Below are 15,552 nucleotides of genomic sequence, written 5' to 3'. Positions count from 1 at the left end.
GGAAGCAAGTGGCCAGGTCAACAATATGGAGAGCCACACCAGGGACCACTACACAGCAGTAGGCAGGCGGGAGGTGGCCCATGCACACTGATGGTGGCGGGGCGGGGGGGATCTCCAACAGCAAGCCATGCGGTGATATCCCAGTAAGATGACGCCCACAACCCCAGGCCCCAGATAATGTCAGCAAGGCCGCAGCAACAGCAGCTAACACTTGGGAGAGGACTTACTTGGTGCCAGGCTGCTCCAAGCACTTCACATACCTGCTTCCTTACAACTCACACCCTGCGAGGTGGACACTATTGGGCCCAGCCCCACTGTACAGACAAAAGGCCAGGGTGTGAGCCCGGGCAGTCTGGCCCCGGAGCTGTGCTCTGAACCACGGCTGTCTGCAGTTCCTAAGAGCCCACACATGCATGGAATAGAGATCTGGGAGGAGAGACTCCAAAATGACAAGAGCCAAAGGGAATGTTTATCCTAACTGGAAGGCTTTCATTTTCCACGGGGAATGTGTTCCTGGGCCGCGCACATAACTAAAAACAGAGCTAGAGCGAATCTACACAGACCAACGCTGGTTGGTGGAGGGACTGTTTTTTCTGGCCTCTACCTGTCGACACAGCTGAGACCCCCTACATTGGGACATCCCTGGAAGCTGACAGGGACACGGTGGGCTTGGGCACTAAGGGAGCCCCCGAGTCAGTTCAGCTCCCCCAAAAAGAGGGCCCTGGCATGGGTCTAAGACGACCTGGGAGCTGGCGATGCCCAGAAGCAGGTGGAAGCAGACTTCTGGGACAGAGCTCAGGATGGGCTCAGCAGGTCAGGGCCCTTCCTGCTGATGTGCTGCTCCGGCCACAGCTCGTGCAGCGGTGAGGCTGTCCCTACGGGCCGTGAACCATGGGCTGATGGGAGTCTCGGGAGAGAGCACCCGTGCAGATGCAAGGGGCTCGAGACTCGTAGCTCTCAGCTGAGTGAGGACCAGTGACCCAGAGCCCCTTGGCTGCTCGCATGGATGTGTGCTGTTCCCCACCCACCCTCTGGGACAGGCCTCTCTGGGTCCCTGAGATAGTGCAGCACCTGCATTTGTAGCGGGGGTGGCTCAACAGTGCCCCCAAGTCTCCCTCCATCTCGAAGAGGAAGCAGAGAGCAGGGAAGTGCAGCGGGTGTGTGTCCGTCACCACCAGGCAGTCTGGCCGTGTCCCCAGCCTTGGAGGAGTCAGCGCCAGGCTGACGTCTCATGACCCCCAATCCCAGAGGCCCCATGGATGGAAATGATGTGAAATATGAGGTTTAATAACCAGAGTCCGCCAGCGTCCCTTCCAAGGGAGTGTGCGGCCCTCCTCTCCTTCCGCTAGCTATTTTCGGCTGTGCTAAGAATAGCACGCTTTAAATACCCGTCTCCCTCCTTAAATCTGCTCTCAGGACTGCCCCCACAGCACCTTTCTAGAACTCCCGGTGGGGAGCGGCCACTCAGTAGACCCAATTCACACATCTCCCAAAGGACCTTGCTGAGACTTCTGTCAGCACCAGGTTACCTGTGTCCTGCGTCCCCCGACGTGCGCCGCCGAACCGAGCCCGTACCTGCCCTGGGAGACCTTGCTCAGACTCGGACCCCATCATGCGCTTGCCCAAAGACCTTCATGCCCCTCACCACCCAGCGAATCCAGTCCAAACCCCCGAGCGAGCCTGGTGTTCACGGCTGGGCACGTTACACAGCGCCGTCAGCCTTCACATTCACATTTCCTGAGACGCTACTGTGTGCTGGGTTCTGCTCTAGGGGCTGACAAGGCCCTGACCCCTGTCCCCATGTTGCTTGGTCACAGAGAAACCCCTCATTTGGTTGCTGCTCAGCCTGGGAGACTCTGTTCTCCCCACAACAGGGCCCTTGGGAGGGGGCCGGGCCCCCCACTCACCAGGCTCCAGTCCCCTCTATGACAGCATCGCTGTGCCAGGTGCTGCTAGAGGCCCCCCTAGCCCCGTGTCGCGCCCTCACACATGCTCTTTTAAACCCTCGGTGCACGCAAAGGCCCTGGGGCGTGAGAGGAAGGCCCGCCCCGCTCCCTCCCGCGGGGCTGGCAGGCACTCACTTGTTGAAGAGATTGAGGCCGATGCGATAGTGCCTCTTGCGGATGACGTCGTTGCTGAAGGCGGGTGAGTCCCAGCTGTTGCGGGTCTCCTTGTGGTAGGTCTGCTTGCTGAGCGTCTGCTCCCGCAGGCTGTCACGGGACGACGACTCGGAGCTGCAGTTGATGGTGTCGTTGGAATTGGATGTGCTATTGATGCTGTCGTTGTCGCCATCCGAGTAGTCGGACTCCGACTTGCTCTGCCTGTTGGCCGAGCCGTTGATGGCCAGGTGGCTGTCCAGGGGCCGGGGGGGCCGGGGCCGCAACTCTGGCTCCTCCCGGGGTAGGCCCTTGGGGGGACCGCCCAGGGGGCCGTGCTTGGGGCTGCCCTGCGGCCCGCCCAGGCTGCGTTCGTAGGCGCTCTGCCTCTTGAGCGAGCTGCGGTCCGAGCGGTCGCTGAGCTCCACGGAGCTGTCGCTGGGCGGCTCGATAGTGAGCAGCGGGAGGTGCTCCACCCGCAGCCGCTGCTCCTGCCGCTCGAGCGACGGTGTGCTCCGGCAGCTTGTGTCCGTGTCCCCCTTGTCGTCCTTGTGAGCCAGCGCCCAGTAGTCCTGCGCGGCACCCCCGGCCCGCAGCCGCAGGTCCGACTCCGTGCTGGGCGGCCGGTGCCCCGCCTGCGAGAGGGGCAGGGGCGGTGACAGCTCCTCCTCGTCGATGTACAGGGTGACGTCGCTGTACGAGGCCGTCATCTCGTCCAGTTTGTGGTGGTCCACGCCGTGCAGGGCCGGCTTGGGCTCGGCGTCCCGGGCCCGCCCGGCGTCGGGGGCCGGCGCCTCCTCGGCGTGCAGGCTGCGGCAGTTGAGGGCGTCGTCGATGGACTCAGCCAGTGACTTCACCTGCCGCGAGAAGGCGTCCTCCAGCTCCGTGATGGCGTCCGTGAAGTCGCTGGACGGGGCGGGAGACTTGAGGGTGGGTGGCTCGCCAAGGTCGCTGCACTCGGAAGGCACGAGGGCCCCCAGCTGAGAGCCATCATCAGTCACCGAGACCTGCTTCCCCTCGAAGTAGGAGCTGTGCACCTTCTCCGGGCCCTCGAAGGAGAACTGCATCCTCATGTTGGACAGCACGATGCGGCGCGACATGCGGTTCTCTGACATGGAGCTGCGCAGGCGCTCGAAGTTCTTGTTCATCTGGTACTGGCGGAAGGCCGTCTGGATGGTGCGGGCCGCATGGCGGGTCACGAGGCGGCCCCCATACTTGCGTTCTAGCATCTCCACCTGGTCGGGGGGTGCGGAAGGACAGGACATCAGTGAGCACAAGCCCGTGTGCTGGCACGGCTCCATGCCCACCCACGGTCGTGCCCGCTGCCCGGCTCCGCAGCAGCACCATCCGGAACGGCCTCGGCACATCCCAAAGTGGGTTATGGCAACTGCGGAGGCATGCTTGTGAGGTTGTGCAAAACAGGGGTTCCCCGGGTCCAATAAGATCTCGGAGAAGCCCCACATTGAAGTGAAACCAAGGATGCTCCCCGCAGGACTTCCCAGAACCTTTAAAAGGTGGCACGCTCCCAAATTTCTTTGGCCACAGAAGCCTTTGGCACCAGTGCATCTTGTGGCCTGTGGTTTAACAAAACTGGGGAGATGCTGGAAGAGGTGCAGGCAGCCCCTCCAGAGAGGAGGAACCCGAGGCACGAGCAGGTTAAGAGACCTGCCAAAGATTTCAGTGAGATCCTGGACGCTGAGCATTGGCTGCAGGCTTCTGGACTCCGTTCCTCTTTACAACAGCAACCATGTGCTCTTACCAGCTGGGGGGCGTGGTGTCACTGAGTTTCAGGCAGGCCTGAGAGAATCACCGTAGCGGGGAGCAGGCTTCCAGGCCACATGCCTGGGCTCTAATCCTGGCCCTGCCCCTCGTTAGCTGTGCTACTCCGAGCGAGCCTTGGGGCCGTGCACTTCCTGCTTCCTCATCTGTAAAGTGGGGACGGTACTCAGCCCTACCTTGTAGGCCTGCTGAGCACCTGACGAGACAGACACAAGTGCCCAGCACATGCCAAGCTCAGCACAGCCCCAAGCTGGGGCTGGAAGACCTTCAGCTGCATTCCTGGACCGTGTTTACAGTTTATGGGGTCCCCAACTCCCCTCACTGGACAGACGGGGAAACTGAGGCCCAAAGGAGAGACCCAGCTCACAGCCAGAGGCCTCTAGACTCCAGAGCGAGCACTCATTCTGGCACCCCAGGCCCCGATGGTCCCTCTCCATGATGAGGTACAGGGATGGGGCAGGGCTGCAGGCAGGTGGCACTGCCTGGGTCTCCCCTGTGTGACACACCAGCCTCCTGAAGCCATGAGGCTCATGCCTTGGTGATCAAGGACAACCCCACGGGCTGCTCCCCGTGCCTCGCTCCTGAGTGAAAACATGCCCATAAAGTAGGAGCCTGCCTTGTAGGAATCAAAGAAAATTCAAGATAAGGAACTGGCTTCTCTGCCGAGCCAGGGCTCTTGGGGTGCTGGGCAGAGGGGGCACCTGGTGTGGGGCCAGGAGAGGCCTAAGGCCCTCAGGAGGAAGGCACACTTGTGCCAGGGAGGCAAAGCACCACACCCTGCTTGTCTAGATCCCACCTGCCTATGCCGTGCCGGGCATCACACCAAAGCAGGTGGCACAGAGAGATAAGGTCCCATACCTAACTGAAACAAAGCCAAACAGATGCTGAGCAAATCCACGCTATGGCCCGAGTCGGGGGAGAAGGTTGCTCAGAGCCGCTGTGGGGTGGGCCAGGAACAGAGGGCTGAGAGCCTCCCACACCCCAGTGCAGGTCCTGGTCCCCTTGCTTCCCAGCTCTGGGAGGCCACCCACGTCAGGGATGCCAGCTCCCCCTGGACACTGAACGCGCCAGCTCTCTGGGCCCTACAGGAGAGGGAACAGCAGGCCGGGCAGAGTGGCTCCCTTCATAGGAGGAGCAGGTAATGTGTGTGTGTGGGGGGGGGGTGGATCAAAACGACTTTTCTGGGCCCAGAGTCAGCCAGGGTGGGTCTGTTTTTTCTCTTGCCCTGAAATTACTGAACACCATCCAAAGAGATGACCTCACTTCCACATCTGTAAGCAGACTTTGTTTTTTGGGGGTTTTGAGTGGAGCTCTGAAAGCCGACGGGGCCGATAAAGGGCCCAAGGCTGAGCTCTGGGAAGCCTTCTCTTCTCTGCCCTTCAAGGCTGGTAGCCTGGCCCCCCTCATGTCACCTTTGGGAGCGGAGTCATGACACCAGGGCCACCAGCTTAAGCCCAGGGCTCACTCAGGGCTCTTTCTCTCCTGCTGACTTTGGACCTAGAAAACTAAGCAGCGACCCTGTTTGTCTGAGACTGGCTCCCCAGATCTGGGGGAAGGGTGATGGGGGGAGAAGGGGGACTTTGGAAAGGCAGAAATTGGCTCTGTGTTGTCATCAAAGCCCCTCTCAGTCCCTCCTTCCTGGTCTTCCCTGGAGGACACACACTGACCCAGGCCTGCTCTTCTGCATCCCCCAGACTCACGATGGTTGTTCTTTGTTCTAGGCCACAACGGACCCGAGGCCCAGTCAGAAAGTTTATCGGGGTGCAGGGGAGGGAATCCAATCTGTATGTGCTCACCTGCTGTACATCGCCCTCACCCGATACTCACGTGACATCCAGTCTGCAGAGGGGCTCTGGGATCCCCCTTCTCGGAGGACAGAGGCTCTGGGAAGTGACGTGATGCGGAGTGACCCCTAGCCCTCACTCTCCCTCTAAGAGGACCCTTCTCAACAGCAGGGGAGGGATAGGGAACAGAGAGGAACGCCCTTCCACAAAGCAGAACTACCACCTCTTGATGACTCAGGACTCCTGCTCTCATTGATAGGAAACCACCAGAAGGTGAGGAGGCCCTGAAGCCAGAGGGCTCCCTTCACTAAACGGGACTTTGCGTGACCCGACTTTAACTCCTTGTGGGATTGTGCAGCCTATCTTTACCTGGCAGTTCCCACGTAATCTGTCCTACTCCCACTCTTGTTTGATTGCCAGGAAGCTCAACAGCTCCGTGGCCCTCTTACCTTTTCACCACCTCTTCCCTGCTGCCCTTGTTCTGCCTCAGGGCCTTTGCACCCGGGGTTACTGCTTCCTCAAACACTCAGTTCAGATGCCACCTTGAGGAGGCCTTCCCCACCGCCCTTATCCGATGCTGTCACCTCCCACAGTCGCTCCACTTCTTCCCCCTCTTTCATAATCTCTGGAGTTTGTATCACACTCTGGAATTTATTGCTAACTTGCCTGTGGGTCCATCTTCTGGACCAAAGTGTCGGCTCAAGAGCTAGGGCCTCGCCTTGTCCACTGTTGACTCCCCGGCACCCAGCACAATGTCTGGCACACGGGGGGCATTTGCTTCATGTGGGTGGGATCAAAAGGAACAGGTGCAGCCACAGTAAGGCCGTATGAAGCAGGTGATTATCTCCATAGGCCTCTGTGAGGTCTTCACCTTCCTCACGTCTTTTTCAACAGTTCTGCTGGAGGTCTTTTACTATCGACTGCTTCTGATCCACTTTGGATCTGGGTGTAAGTGATAAATGGAACAGAGGTGGTCTTCCCCTGCTGTGGGCCTGGCCACAGAGCCAAGTGCCACGGGGGTTGGGGGGGGCGGTATCTGCTCCCACAGCCCGACAAGGGGCCATCTGCAGAAGGATGAGAAGAATCAGGGCTGAGGCAGGTAGCACTGAGAACAGGGAAGGGAGGGGGCTGGCAGGGGACTCTGTCGGGGTTTGGGGGAAAGGAAGACCCACCCTCCAGGGCAGTACCCGCACCGCTCCTGGAAGTCAGGTGCCACACCAGGCCCAGACCTCTGCTCTGTAAAAGACCAGTAGGAAGACCGGGGAGTGGAGGGTGGCAAGGCGAGGGGTTGATGCGACCAGCTAGGACTTACGAGGAGCCGGCCCAGGAGCTGACGGAAGCTGGACAGAGAAGCCTCGCCCTGCATATTTGCACGGCTGCTTGCCACAGCCTGAGGTTCTCTTAAAGCCTGAAACTTGCCTTCGGTTTCACCCAAGAATTCTTATTCAAGGAGCTCCTAGGTGCCTACACTCCTGAGGTCCTGGAAATGGGAGCTCTCTGCCCCCCGCCCAGTGATGGCTCATTCCTTCTGCCCACCCACCCCCCGCCCGGACAGGCCTCTCCCTCAACCCCGAGAGGCTATTTTAGTCCTTCCCGGAGCCCAGCCAAGCGGGCAGGCCATGCGCCCTCCTTGCCCTGCACACAGGTGCCAACCCCACGGTGGGTCTGGGCCAAGGCCCCTGCGGGAGGAAGCGAGCCTTCAGTGAGGCCGTTTCCCACGAGAACACAGAATTGTAAACCAAAGGGATATAATAAGCAACCTCGCCCACTGGCTGTGGATGGGCTTGGTGTTCTTTTCGGAGCATGTGCTATTTATGTTGTAAGCTGACCTCCTGCCCTTCTCCTCGGGGACTCCTCCTGAGGACTACCTAAGGTTCAGGCCTCTCCTGGGACCTCAGATGCTCAGCGTCTGGCCACCTAACCTGCGTGCACAGCCATGAGGATGAAGAGTGGGGTGGAGGCCAAGTCCTGACACTCCAATCCCTTCACTACGAGAGCCTCCGCAGGTCAGGCGGGGCAAGACGGGGGGCCTGGGCCGAGGTGAAGGCCATGTTCACAGCACAAGGGCACCTAACCGGACTTCAGTCTGCGGGAGAGCGTGGGACTCCAGCCTTCGAGAGCTGAGCCTCCTGCTGCCTCAGGCCGCCCCAGTAAGGGCCGGGCATCTGCCCGGCTGCCTGTCCCCGTGCGGTGGGCCCCGCCTACCTGCTTGTCCTGCAGGTCGGAGGAGAGCTCATAGCTCTCAGAGAGAGACCGCGAGCGCTTGATGGCCTCCTCCTCGGCCTGCTTGCGAAGGATGGAGGTGGAGTGCTGCAATTTGGGCCTCCGTGTGCGCTGCTGCTGTCCTGGCGGCCCCGAGTACAGCCCATAGGCTCCCACCGATGTGTGCTCGTAGCGGTCGGGGCTCAGGCTGGAAGCGGGCGCTAGGGGGCCCTGGTGGTAGGCCGACGGGCTGTCCAGCGACGTGCCAGTCTCGCTGCTGGGGGCCTCGCCCTCCACGCTGCAGGGGACAGAGAGACGAGAGAGGCCTGCTTTGAGTAGGAGACCAGACCCCAGGGCCCAACAGGGAGCCAGGAGGCCGGAGGGGGCCACGGGCAAGAGGCAGCCCCACAGTGTCCCCCGTGCTGCCAGCTGGCATCTGACACACTTTACTGATTGATTTTGCTTACTGTCCATCTGCTACATGAGAACGTCAGCTTTGCGAGGACGGAGGTTTGACCCACGATGCACACTGATGAGCCCCAGTGCCTACATCAGGGCCTGGCCCATAGGAGTACGTGGCCAGTGAAAATCTGCTAACCAACGAAATGGATGTGGTCACCTTCTCTCCCTCACTCCCACCACCTGCGTTTAAGTAAACCACCAATTTTTGTACTTTTCGTTCTTATTTTAGAAAGACATTCACTAAAGTAACTCTTTCATATATACCTACTTAGGGGTCAGGCACTGGCGGTTTGTTATGGGCTGAACCGTGTGCCCCCAGAATTTATATCTTGAAGTCTTAACCCCCAGTACTTCAGAATGTGTCAGAGATAGGGTCTTCAAAGAGTTAGGTTAATGAGGTCCGTCAGGGTCCTAATCCAACGTGACTGGTGTCCTTCTAAGAAGAGGAAGGTGATAAGGACCCAGACACGCACAGAGGGACAACAACATGAGGACTCAGTGAGAAGGCGGCCATCTGGGGCGCCTGGGTGGCACAGCGGTTAAGCGTCTGCCTTCGGCTCAGGGCGTGATCCCGGAGTTATGGGATCGAGCCCCACATCAGGCTCCTCTGCTATGAGCCTGCTTCTTCCTCTCCCACTCCCCCTGCTTGTGTTCCCTCTCTCGCTGGCTGTCTCTATGTCTGTCGAATAAATAAATAAAATCTTTAAAAAAAAAAAAAAAAAAAGAAGGCGTCCACCTGCAGGCCAAGGAGAGAGGTCTCAATGACACCAGCCCTGCTGACCCCTTGATACTGGACTTCGAGCCTCCAGAACAGGGAGAAAATAAATGTCTGTTGTTTAAGCCGCCCGGTCTGTGGTCCTTGTTACTGCAGGCTTGGGAATGAATACAGTGTTGTACATACATTTTTTTCTAAATCTCAAAACCAGTCTGCAAAGAATCACTAACTTCCCCTTTCCAGGTGGGGAAACCGAGGCCCACGGAAGTACAGGAACCTGCCTGTGGTCGCACAGGTAGTGAGTGGGTCAGTTGAGATCAAAGCCCAAGTTGGTGGGACTCCAAGACCTGGGGGGGGGGGCGGTGTGCACCCCTCCACCTCACTGAACCTCATCCCCAGGACGCAGACACATCCCTCTCAACATTCCAGGTGCCAGACTGGGGGGACTGAGAGGGACTGGCTGGCTTATGCATCCCAAACTCAGGAACTCAGAAAACGGACATTGGTTCCTGCTGTAGACTAAGAGGCAAGTTTGTTTCTAACACGGCTTCTAGTAGCCTCTCCGGTCAAGCCTTGCCATTTCCCTGTCCCTGCAGGATATCACTCAACCTTTAAAGACCCTCTGATCCCTGGGGCCAGGGCGGGGGACTCTCTGGAAGGGGCCCAGCAGAGAGAAGGGAACGCAGCACCCCTTCCCAGGCTGCAGTCCTTCCTCAATGGTCCTGTCTTCAGACCAATGGAAACACCCTGCATGCGACAGCCTTGGGAACAACTGGTCTACCCCCTGCCCCGCTCTGCTTCCAGTCACATCACAAGGTCTGGCAGGGCCTCCCTGTGAGTGTAGAATGTGACTGTTCATGGGCTCCTGGGGGAGACAGTCTCAGAGTGGGGGCAGAGGGAAGCAGCCTGCCCTGTGGTTCCAATTCTGCCCCGAGCCAGGGATGGCCTGCAAATCCCTGCACTTGCCTTCCAACACGTAGTTCAAGAATAGTATGGGACTTCTGCTCCACCAACTGGCTCTGGCCTCTGAGGACATGCAATGGGTGTCCTGCGACCAAGGACAACCCATCCTGCTCCCCAGAAGCTAAAGTGTGACAAAGGTCTCTCCTTGGGGAAGAGCTCTGCATGCTCTGCCTTGATATGGCTGCGACTCAGGGTGGGTCACCCCTCATTTCAAGGCCTGTCTCCCTGTCCATTATTCATGTGGGATGGACTCAATGCTTTTAAGGTGTCAGAGGAACAGCCACCCTTCACGACTCTCCCGACATCAGTTACCCAAGAGCGGTTTCCTTTGGGCCCCGTATATATGTGTCAGGTAGGGGAGAAGGATGGGGACCAGCAGAGCTAAAAACTCTCCCATTCTTTTGATAAAGCTTTGAACAGTACTTCACAATAAATACTTGGTGGCTTGATCAGTAGTTGTATGGAAGAGAGAGGGAATCCCTCTATCAGACCTGCAGGTGTTCGATAAGCAAGCCCACCCACGGACAGGCAACCCAAGGCCCCCGCCTTCACTCTGGCCCCAAGCGCCTCCCTGCCTCAACTATTCTGTGCAGCCTGGGAGCATCTCATAAGGAACTAGTTCCACACACACATCCCCCATACTGGAAACGCGTCAGTCAGGGGCCGAGTCTGTTTTTCCAAGCAACAGGCTGACAGGAAACAAAATCTCATCCTTGAAGACAAGCAGCCGGGGCTCTGCTCAGAAGGTTTTAAAATAGTCTCACAACCCTGAGTTTACAGAAACACAGGGAGACCAAAGGGCAGTCTCTGTGCAGGTCCCCACAGCAGGAAGCTCTTCTGTCGCGCCTCATGGCAGCTCTGTCAGGGGGCGGTGGGCCGGGACCCTCACCGTGCTGCCCCGACGTGCCCGGGATAAAGGAGCAGTGTCCACCTCTCATGGCTGTGGGGGATTCAACCCTCTACCTAGGACTTGCTCATTGGGCCTCAAAGTAACAGTGAACAGGCAAAGGAGCATTCTTCCTGACAGCAGTGGGGGTGGGGTAGGGGTCAGTTTGTGAATTTGAGAGGTTGTCATCATTCCCTGGTGGCTGTGGTTTGGAGCAGAAGGGGCTGAGGAAAGAGCGGCAGGTGACAAGCTACTGAACTCAAGGGCTCCATGTTGCTTGGCAGTGGGGAAGGGCCTGGCTGCCTCAATGGCTGGGGTCACGAGCAGGATGTCAACGTGGGTTGTGACATGACAGGGACGTAGGTGGCTGGTGGGAGACAAGCACTCTCTGGGGCTGTGTCAGTCCAGGATTCTGGCTCTGGGCATTACCTGGCTCCCAACTGTCTTAAACCAGCAGATTCTAGAACATGCTAGGGAGAGAGGGCCAAGCCTCCCCTCACAGCCAAGGGAAGGGGTCTGATGGTCACCTGCAGCCTTTCTCTTCGCCATAACGGCACCTCCAGTCTCCTCTCCTCTATCAGCCCTACCTTCCAAACACACCCGGGCTCTGCCCACTTCCCAGCAGATGGTCCAGGCCACCATCACTGCTCCCTGGATTATCACGACAGCCTCCTCGATGGTCCCCCTGCCTCTCTTCCCCACGGCTGCTACAGTGACTCTGACAAAACATAAGATCGAGTGCCTCCCCTGGTCCCATCATACTTAGAAGACGCTGTCCTTGCAACAACGTCCTTGAATGCTTGACCTTGGCTGCTCTCATCTTGGCTCCTTCCCCCCCTTGCTCATTCTGACTTCCTGACTCACTGGCTTCCTTCCTCTCTGCTCAAAGGGGTCAGGCATGCTCCTGCCTCTGGGCCTTTGCACCGGCTGTTCTCTCTGTCTGGAACACTCTTCCCCAGATCTCTGCCATCACCAGATTCAAAATCACAGCTCCCTCCCCTTCAAGAGTCCTGGTCTCTTTCTTTGTTTTTTTTTTTTTTTTTAAATCTTCAATGATGATTATCACTTCAAAACACATAATATATTTACCATGTTTTTTGGTTTGTTGTCTATCTCCCATGTCACAATATACGTTCTACCAGGGTGGAGGTAATTTGTCTGTTTTGCTTACTGGTGTTTTTCCCAAGTGCCAACATATGTGCCTGGCTAACAGTGCTCAGTGAATACCCACCAAAAGAGTGAAGGCATTTCCCCCTGTGTGCTGTTGGCTGCGTCCTGGAGCGGCTTCTTACAGCATCCCTGCCAGACCTCCTATGCGTTTCTCCATCGTCACACAGTGACCCAAGCCAGGATCCCGGGTGTCATCTCTTCAGTCCCTCCCCCACCGCCAGCTCCGGCCCCTGCCCCACTCACTCGATCACCAAGTCCTGTTAAATCTACGTGAACGGTATCCCCTTGACTGGTGCAGTGTGGCAGGCCTCCCGCCAAAATCACAACCAACCTCAGACCACCCTCATCAGAATCGACACGGCCAGACCATCCTCCTGCAGCCAGATGACGCCACAATGGACACTGCGCTCCAGTACAGGACGGAAAAAAGTGAGAACTGCGTGACTCTGCGTGAACGCTTGTATGTGGCTTAAGAACCCACCTTAAGCCAGAAAATAATCAGGCGCTACACACTAGCAGACATAAAAAGAGTCTTTTCTTCATCTGAGCCAGCTAGCTGGTTCACGTTGACAAGTATGGTCAGCAACAGGCATTTCAGAAGTCTAAGTTGGTATAACTTTTTCAGAGTACTAGCTAAAAACAATTATTAAATCCACTCGATATGGCAGAGGCTCTGGCAGAACCCGTAAAGAAGCTTTACTCACAGCAACACCCTGAGGTCCCCTGTTCTGCTTAGTACTCAGCTCTGCCCCCAGTTCCCTCCTGGGGGAGTGTGAACAGAACAGTCATCTTCTCCCTCCCCACAGCAGATCAGACACCCCATAGATCTTTGCTTTTATGATGTCCACACCTGACACAGCAGGGAGTTGGGGGTCAGGGAACCACCGGAACCGGCCCAGCCCATTCCACCCCCCCCCCGCCGCCCGCTACCAGCAGCCCACCCTGCACACTGCTTCTTCACCACGGTGATTTCCCGACTGGAGCTCAATGTCTCATCACCAAGGTCAGCTCCCTTGGGGAAGCTTCTTCCACAACCTGGGTCCATCAGCCAGGCCTGAACACTGTAGTGGGTCCGAAACTACACAACGGCATTCATGGGCTCTCTCAGACGCCTGGGCCATATGCAAATCAGGGAGTGGGGCGGGCACCTGTTCCCAGGGCCCGACAGTCTCTGACAGTTTAGTGTTTCTGGAACATTCTATGACAGTTAGAAGGCTGCTGCCCAGCACTCCCAGAAGATGCTCCTGGTCTAGTAATCCCTCTTCTAGATAGTCACGCTAAGGAAACGAGTGAATCTGCGAAGAGGTAAATACAAGGAATTTCACTGCACTGTTGGTTCTAATTATAAACATTTGGAAATAATAGAAATGCCCGTCAACAAGGGATTGATTTAAATTACTTATATATCCATATAATGGAAACAATGTCAAGCCCCGGGGGGAGATCGGTTTGATGGCTGTTCTTAGGAAAAAGACAAGATTTTTTTGGCTGACCAGAAGTTTAACGTGAGCCGATGCTGTGACACAGCTGGGAAGCCAGTCACTAACATGAGTTTACAAAGCCAGAAGCAAAAACAGCCCTGTGGCCCGCTACAGGTGTCAGGTCACGGCAGAGGACCGTGTCTGGGTGCTGCACGGACCGACCATCTAGAGCCCTAGAGGGCAGATCACAAACCTGGGGCACTTGCTCGCCCCACTTTCGTCTGGCAGACATTGCTAATTGATCACAGACTCCGTCCTGCACATCGTCCAACCCAGCGCTCCACGTGACTGACCCCAGCTGGCGCGTGGCATGAACTCTACTTGCCAACCCCAAATTACAGTATGCCAGGAATAAACGTCTGGAAACCACCTCTCACCAAAAGCTTGGACTGCCTGGCAGGGGAAAAGCAGCCAGAGGGGAGAGATGATGTCTATCATCAAGCCTCTGACAGGCTGACAAGAGGAGGAGGGAGATTTCTGTGGACAGAACCATGACCAAGGTCACCCAACCTGACAAAGAATGCTCTCACGTGGTTAGGGCTGCTTGGGAGGTGGTGAGCTCCCTGTCGCTGGAGGTGTGCAAGCTGTAGCAGGTCAGACACCTGCCAGAAATAGAGCAAAAGTAGTCCTGTACTGGCTAGAAGCCGCTACGGACCATCTGAACGTGTCCTCCCACCCTGTGGCTCCCCACTGCCCTTCACTGGAGCAGTCTGTCTCTAAGAGGCCACACTCTGGTCCCAGCTCAAATCCTACTTCCTGCACAGGGCCACCTCCCCGCCCAGTGAGGCCCCCTTTCCCATACTCTGTCATAGTGTAGATTACCTGGAGAAAGAGGCAGTGTGGGGGTCTATCCCCCTCCCCCCCACCAAGAGTCCTGCTCCATGAGGGCTTGGTCCCTTAAAGCCCTGGCCTCCCGCAAAGACAGGACCCGAGACTGGCTCCTTCCTGAGAGAAAGGGCCACACGTGCACAGTGGGGCTCTAGAGGTGGGCCCGGCCCAGCACAGCTGTCCCGGTGACAACTGGAACTACGCACGGATGTGTCCCCAACCCTCCCCTGCTGGCCTGGGGACTCGGAGCCCTGAGTCTCTGGAAAGTGACCCCAACCTCTTCCTCCTCTTCTCCAGTTTTCCCAACATGCTCTCCTCTGCTGGAGGCTGGTGTGATTCTTATGTGGGGAAAGGCTGGATCTCTACAGAACAGCGTCCAGAGTTTCCGACTGCCCTAGGACAATGCATAAGAACTAAGAACACATTTAGAAAAGTTCCCCTCTTCCCAGGCAGCATCCCTGAGCATTCCACCAAGTGAAGGGGCTGGACAGGCTCCCTGCTGCAGCCTTGGAATCAGATGTCTGGGTTCTGCTGCTTACCAACTGTGTACCGTGGGCAGGACTACTTCTATGCCTCAGTTTCCTTTCCTGTAAAATGGGGGCAGAGTCCCGACTTCACACGACTGCTATGAGGCTTAACAGTGAACACAGATGAAGTCCTTAAAAGACTGCCTGACTTATAAAAGACACTTTGTAATCGCCGTCTCTGATTATTCTTTGACTGACAGGGCCCAACCTACACGTCCCGGCAGCTAGAGGTGGGGGGCAGACAGGCCCAGTGTGCGAGCCAGTGTCACCCGCCTCTGCCTGCAGCGAGCGGGGCCTGTCTCGGCGCAGACAGCCGCCTCTGGCCATGGGCTGGTGACGAGGCCCCAGGAAGGGCGGGAGAGTCCCAGGAAGGGACCCGGGCCCCATGGCCCAGACGCCACGTCCTGACTCTAGCTGGGGAGTGAGTCAGGGCTGGGGGGCCCTTGGCCACTCGGGCCACGGATGTCTCTAATTATGGCCTGTGAAGTCATGAATGACTTTTCTCAAGAAAAATGTTAGAGGAGACTCTGGGCAGAGAGGCAAGGGGGCACGGCGGAAGCAGGGACCCTCTTGTTCAGGGGCTGGTATAACAGCTAATGTCTCTATAGTGAGCGGTCTTCTAAGCGTTCTGTAACTCACTTCGTTCTCTAAACCACCCC

At 57.3% G+C, this 15,552-nt stretch overlaps 1 protein-coding gene across 1 annotated transcript in view; it reads right to left on the bottom strand.

Moving 5' to 3' along the window:
- IQSEC1 (IQ motif and Sec7 domain ArfGEF 1) overlaps nt 1-15,552 on the bottom strand; it is a 376,503-nt gene that overhangs the window by 34,354 nt on the left and 326,597 nt on the right. Inside the window, 2 exon segments of the mRNA XM_057311963.1 lie at nt 2,082-3,331; nt 7,865-8,159. Coding sequence (XP_057167946.1) covers nt 2,082-3,331; nt 7,865-8,159 — 1,545 coding nt within the window.

Source organism: Ursus arctos, unplaced genomic scaffold (assembly GCF_023065955.2).
Source record: "Ursus arctos isolate Adak ecotype North America unplaced genomic scaffold, UrsArc2.0 scaffold_14, whole genome shotgun sequence".
Taxonomy (NCBI): domain Eukaryota; kingdom Metazoa; phylum Chordata; class Mammalia; order Carnivora; family Ursidae; genus Ursus; species Ursus arctos.
This window is presented reverse-complemented; position numbering and strand designations above follow the sequence as displayed.